Raw genomic sequence first — 6,871 nt, forward strand, 5'->3', positions numbered from 1 at the left:
AAGGGTGACAGAAATCATTCAACACCTTCACTTCACTTTAACAGCTCTATACACAGTTACTCTGTCAGTGAAGAAGTGATGTCATCAACCCACCTGTGCCATCAGGAGGAACTGGAGGAGTGAACCGCTCCTGGGCATCGAAGAACTCATCGTCTGACTCTGAGGCACTTTCCCTAGCAACAGGAGGAGGAGGGTTAGGGGACGGCGTTAGGAAAGGTCCGCAATCTCCAGAGTAACTTGATAGACGCTCCTCCCCTTTGTGGGTGGAGCTACAAGCCGCCTTCTTTTCACAGGAGGAGATGTGGATGGGGATGACTCTGGGGATGTCTAACTTGTTTTTGGAAGCAGTTTTGTTAGACTGGGCGCAGATCTTGTCGATGAGGCGCAGGTCTACGTGACTTGGGATCTTAGAGAGCCGTCTTAGTTCCTCCTCATCGTCGTCAACTTCCTCTGTCTCCTCCTCGTCGCTGGTGGCCTCGGGGGGGCTGGGGAGATAGCTGCCCTTGGAGTGTTCAGTGAAGCACAGGCACGGGCTGTCGTTGCTGCGGTAACTCAGGTTGGTGGGGCGTACGGGGGCAGACGGCACCCGGCTGCCGGCGGCACCCTCTCTCTGACGCTGAGGAGAGGGAGCTGTGACCTCCAGGAGGAACGGGTGGTGGACATCCAGGGTGGTGGTCCCCTGAGTTGGACGTTGGGACCGGAGAGAGGGGCTGTCCTCACGCAGGGCGACCAAGCAAGAGGAGGCCTTGGCTGGGCCTCCTCCTCTGGCTGCAGCTGCAAGGCTGCTCTCCTCCAAGGCCGCCCTCAGAGAGCAGCTGGACAGGCTGGAGAAGCTACTGTTGGCCCGCGGCTCTGTGCAGTACCAGTTGTCCTGTTCCACTGTTCCTGCGTTAGCTTTAATTCCTAGCATGATCTCTCTTCCTCTCACTTCCCTTCCGTTCTCTTCCTCGACTTCCATGTCCTTCTCTGACAGCTCAATGATCATCACCTCTTGTTTCTCTTCATATTCTTTCTCAGCTCTCTCTTTTTTTCCTTCCGCTCCTCTCTGCTCCTCTTCTTCTCTCCTCCAACCCTCCCTGTCTTTGCTGGCGGGTGCGGGGCGTTTGCGGGTGTGCATTGGCGGAGGCTCGGTGGGGTAGTCCTCGTCTGACGAGTCATCGGAGTCACTACAGCAGCGGGACACATAGCCTGGGATTGACAAAGAAAAAAATATTTTTTTTCTCAGTTACATAATAAAGTTTACTATGTAAATAACAGTAGTCAAATGAATACTATCCATACTGGCTGATATCCACGTATCAACGCCAAAATAAATAGTAAGATCAATGCCAAAAAAGGAAAGATTATAGTTAAACATTGATGCTCACTTGTCAGCGATTCATAGCAAACTCCCTCAATAACGGCGAACCTCCCTTCACACACACCTTCCTCAGCAGGTATCCTGTGCACCCGCACCTTGGGGCGTCTCAGACGGAACACACACACTCTGGGGTCCACCAGGAGCTTGCAATAGCCCCCCAGTAGACACGCCAAATCTTTGGCTGCCAGAGAGTCCATCAGTAAGGCAAAAGGCTGGAAAGAGAGCGAGAGAAAGAGAGGTAGAGAGAGAGAGAGAGAGAGAGAGAGAGAAAAATAGAGTGAGAGAAAGAGAGGTAGAGAGAGAGAGAAAGAGAGAGAGAGGAGTGAAGAGAGACCGAGAGAGGGGAGTAGGAAGAGAGACTGCATGTCGTATTTTCCATCCTCCGTATTTGTGTGTGAACTAAGCGTAGCTATGAGCAAACGTGTGTGTCTGAGAGAGTGTGTGTGTGATTTCTGTGTGTGTATGGTATCCTACCTTGATGTCATGCAGTGAGATACGTAGCAGGCTGACTCTGTCTGACTCAGAGAGCAGCTCCACTCTACTGATGCTGCTGAAGTCTACCAGGGTGGACACCATGTTGAGCTTGTGGTTGACCACCTGACTCAGGCCGTAGCGCGCTCCCACCAACAGACTGACCAGCACCTCCCGGTCCTGCAGCTGGGGTGGGGGAGGGTGGAGAAGAACAGAGGGGGAGGTGGACAGAGGAGCAAAGAGAAAGGGGGATGGGGAGAGAGAGGGAGAGGGGAAAAGAGGACGAGAGGGAGGGAGAGAGAGGGAAGAGGGGTGATAGGATGAAAGAAGTAGATACAGTCTGAGACCCATGCTGAATCATCACAGGGTGAAACAAGTTCAGGATGGGGGGGGGGTCAATCCTGTCCAGCCAATAACAGCTCTCTAAATTGGGGCATAGTCAGAGAATGATTGACAACTGTGATTATCCTTTGTAAATTGTTTCAAACACACTAACCATCATGGTGGCCGTATAGGAGCGGCCTCCGTAGGAGATTAGTTCTCCAAGCTGGGTGAGGTAGGCCAGCCGGGCCTGAGTGGCTGAGATAACCTGGGAGAGGGAGAGCGAGAGAACCATGATGATGACATCATGCACGACGACGACACCAACAACAACAACAAAATTATTGCACATATAATCTCTCCCTCCTTTCTCGTCCCCTCTCCTTCTCCCTCCCACCGTACCTTCTGTCGTGGCTCCAGCAGTGACTGGATCTTCTTGAGGTGGTGGCTGATGGCTTTCCTCAGGTCCTTCTCTCTCATGTTACTGAGCAGAGTGGGAGAGATGAAGCTGTCCAGACCAAACTCTTTCCTGTCACAATACACACAGGAGACAATATCAATGTGTGTGTGTGTGTGTGTGTGTGTGTGTGTGTGTGTGTGTGTGTGTGTGTGTGTGTGTGTGTGTGTGTGTGTGTGTGTGTGTGTGTGTGTGTGCGTGCGTGCGTGCGTGTGTGCGTGCGCGCGCGCGTGCGTGTGTGTGTGTGTGACTCACGTGATGCTCCTGATAGAGGTCCGGGTGGAGCCTATACTGTTCAGTCTCTCGTGCATGTGCAGGGCAGCCAGACGCAGTGCAGTGTTACACTTCATCTCCACCGCAAACCTCTCCTGTAGAACGTCCCCGACGCTCTGACAACACACACACACACAAACAGAGAGAGAGAGAGTTATATACACACCCATATAACATTATATATACACACACAGCATGACACAAAAACACACAGGCAGAATGATACACACACAAGGTATGAAACACATTTGATTTCCTCTAAAATAAATCACGCTGACACAGGTTTGGCTATAATCACTCCCTGCAAAGCCCCTCCGCTATATGTTTTATTTGACATTTTTTTCGGCCACGTGTTCGCGGTTGGCTGGGGAACGACCGCTGGCTTGTGGTAAATTTGTTCATATGTTCATATGGGCAGAATAATGTATATAATAAATACAAATGTGCTCCATCAGTTGCTTTTCTTTCAGATATAATACATACACATGTCGTCTATAAGTCCACTAATACACGAATTAGTGAATTAAAAAAAGTGATTTAAAACCTAATTCATTTTCTTTCAATTTGAGCCATTGAAACGAATGATCAATATAATAAAACTAGGCCTATGATATTTCCTTGATATTTCCTTCCTACCCCTTATGTGCCATCAGCGGGACAAAATCGTGACGAGTCTACGAGACGGTGTGCTATCAATTGCAGCACGGCTTTATCAAATACTCATCTTGATATTTGTAGACTACGCCGTGAATACAGTTTCCCAAAATGATACACAAATCCAAAATCGAATGCCTCTAAACGAAAGAGTCACCTAACTTTGCGGGGCTCTTCAATCGACTATGGCGCAGGCTAATAGACCTACTTGTTGGATGCGCATTTGGTATCCAGCTGTTTCGTTCGGCCTCGTGATATTGTCGACCATCATCAGTTGATCCAGCAAATCATTTTCTGAATGACAAGATTTGTGACATGGCAGGCGACGCAAAAACAAGCCGGTGCAGGAAAATAGTGTTCGGAAGAATGTCCAGAATATGTTGATGACCTTTTCCTGGTGCCAGTGAAGTTGTGATCCACATTGGATCCAATCCAATACCCGAACATTTATGTTGATCATGCTACTGTCTGCTTGATTTACAACACGGTCTGGAAGATTTAACAGAGAAAGCATGAATGTAATGAGTTGATGTTTTCATGTGTTTCTGTGCGTCGGATTGGACCGGGGTGGCCTACCGTGCGAACGACCAACAGTATTTTCCTTTCTATTGATCCGGACATTTAACGACAACAAATGAGGAGCCTAATGGGCTTCTAAACAAAATGATTTGGGTGAATTTCAATGGTAATGATGGTGAGAGCCCAGTAACAGATGAACTCCGATCCCTTTAATCATCGAGGCTATTGTTACTTGGTGTCTCTAAAACCACAACGTTTCCATTTCTATTGTCATGTGACAAAAAAAAGAGTTTATTTTTTATCAATTTAAATAAATTCGCTAGCCAAATGCTATAATGGGGCGGCAGGGTAGCCTAGTGGTTAGAGCGTTGGACTAGTAATCGGAAGGTTGCTGACAAGGTACAAAGCTGTCGTTCTGCCCCTGAACAGGCAGTTAACCCACTGTTCCCAGGCCGTCATTGAAAATAAGAATGTGTTCTTAACTGACTTGCCTGGTTAAATAAAGGTAAAAATAAAATACAGGCCTAATATTCTGCCCATATGAACAACTGTATTTTAGGCCATCGCATAAAGAACAGCTGCATTATTTAATGAAAAGAAGCAACTAGGCACCTTGTTTCACATTCTCTAATAAAAGCCTTAGAAACAGAATTAGGCTACAGCTCGCTTCACAGTTTCCCCGCCAAATGGGCCTACAAGGAAACTCAATTTATCTCCACGATGTTGAGAGCGGGGTACGTAAGCAGCTGTAGTACCTTCCACAAAAAAAGTGTTTCTCTACAAAAAAGACACGCGAGCCCCTCCCTGTAAATGAACCCTGATTCTCAGCGGAAGGTGACTACTCGAGTGCGGTAAAACCGTACTCACCTGTGTGCAAGTTAAACAGGGTCTCATGGCTATGAGTGCAGGTGAATAATTACAGACACTAAAGGCAGAATAATTACAGACACGAAAGATGGTAGTCTAGGCCTACAGCTAGATGTGGCTCACCTGCAGGAAGAGGTACTCGAAGGCGGTTGGGTCTTCCTGTAGCAGATCCAGGGGGTCTCTGGGAATGAAACACACCCTGAACAGACACTTGTAGTCATGGCTGCTGTTCTCCTTCTTCTGCACCACCTGGAGAGACACACACATTACACAGGGTTATATTGAGGTGACCAAACACACACACATTACGCAGGGTTATATTGAGGTGACCAAACACACACACATTACGCAGGGTTATATTGAGGTGACCAAACACACACAGATTACACAGGGTTATATTGAGATTAACTGACTTGCCTGGTTAAATAAAGGTATAATAATTAACATTTAAGAGTGCCCCATAAGATTATATTTTAAGATGAATTTTGAAGGGGGACAAAACAAACATATTTTGATTTTTGTGTGTAATTACCCTTTAATTTTGCATTTAGAAAGAGAGGAATGTGTCGGTCTGGCATGTTTCTGTTAGGCCTTCTGCTGCAGCACATGTCATGGCAAAACAATGGCCACCCAATTGATACAATTAATCACAACATCTTTCTGTCAGGTAAGCCTACTTTGCAGTTAACATTCGATTGAGAAGGTTTTTTTGGGGGGAAAGCTTTCTGTCTACCCACAAGACCGTTATCAGTACGTTATCATTACTAGCCTCGCTACAACTCTACATACGGAGTGATGGACAAAAGCACACACCAGACAGACAGACAGGGGCAATATTGCTGGATCTTAATTGGCAGATATTGTGTTACATTTGGCTTTTTAAGCCAATAGTGGCTAACCAGGGGTGGGATAATGTCAATTCTGCTTTGATTGCATAGTCGCCGGGAGCTTTATGCTCATGACAGTTTGCGAAGGAACACATACAAAGAAAAATAATAATAATAGCTTGGTGAATTACTTGCCGCTCACGATCTACCTGTTGGAGACCTGTGATTTAGAGATTACTACTGTTTGACTGACTGCACTCGTAAAACACAAGTTAGATGTGTGGGTGAGATGTGTGTGTGATTGCATGTGTGCGGTTGCACGTGTGTGTGTGCGTGTTCTACTCACCTTGTGTATAAGCTCGTCCTCGTGCAGGAGCAGTAGCTTGGTGATGCTATATTGCAGTTCCAGCACCAGAGCAAAGTACTCAATGCAGCAGATGGACAACTTGTCCTTCAGGGTCAGAACAATGTCCTGCAAACAAAGCGACCCAGTTAGGTCTTAGTTTTACTGTCTTCATGTTGCTTGACAACTGGATACTTTGTGTCAGAGCGCGTGGGCAACTGAGGCATGCAGATGACACAGGTTTACACGCATGGGTGATATTTGTAGGTAAAATACTCGAAATGTTATGTCCGTACCTTGATGGTGGTGGTGGCGTCGAACTTGAAGGCCTTGGTCTGTCCGTTCTCCAGGTAGACCTTCAGAACGTTGGGCAGGAACAGAAGAGAGTTTCCCTGCAGGAAGAAAACAAATTGAATGAGAGAGAGAGAGAGAGAGAGAGAGAGAGAGAGAGAGAGAGAGAGAGGGAGACAGAGACAGGGAGACAGAGAGAGGGAGACAGAGAGAGAGAGACAGAGACAGAGAGAGAGAAAGGGAGACACAGAGACAGGGAGACAGAGAGAGGCAGACAGAGACAGAGACAGAGAGACAGAGACATAGACAGAGACAGAGACAGAGACAGAGAGAGAGAGAGAGAAAGAAAGGGAGACAGAGACAGAGAGAGAGACAGGCAGAGAGGGAGAGAGAGAGAGACAGGGAGACAGAGACAGGGAGACAGAGAGGGGGAGACAGAGAGAGGGAGACAGAGACAGAGAGAGAGAGAAAGGGAAACAGAGACAGAG

The 6,871-nt window shown here is 47.3% G+C and overlaps 1 protein-coding gene across 1 annotated transcript in view; it reads right to left on the reverse strand.

The window, feature by feature from the left end:
• Positions 1–6,871, reverse strand: part of LOC135526293 (FERM and PDZ domain-containing protein 1-like) — a 39,767-nt gene that overhangs the window by 4,240 nt on the left and 28,656 nt on the right. The window contains 9 exon segments of the mRNA XM_064954542.1: positions 94–1,188; positions 1,425–1,572; positions 1,835–2,017; positions 2,328–2,420; positions 2,555–2,681; positions 2,865–2,998; positions 5,046–5,171; positions 6,096–6,221; positions 6,389–6,484. Of these exon segments, the coding sequence (XP_064810614.1) occupies positions 94–1,188; positions 1,425–1,572; positions 1,835–2,017; positions 2,328–2,420; positions 2,555–2,681; positions 2,865–2,998; positions 5,046–5,171; positions 6,096–6,221; positions 6,389–6,484 (2,128 nt within the window).

Source organism: Oncorhynchus masou, chromosome 32 (assembly GCF_036934945.1).
Source record: "Oncorhynchus masou masou isolate Uvic2021 chromosome 32, UVic_Omas_1.1, whole genome shotgun sequence".
NCBI classification, from domain to species: Eukaryota; Metazoa; Chordata; class Actinopteri; order Salmoniformes; family Salmonidae; genus Oncorhynchus; species Oncorhynchus masou.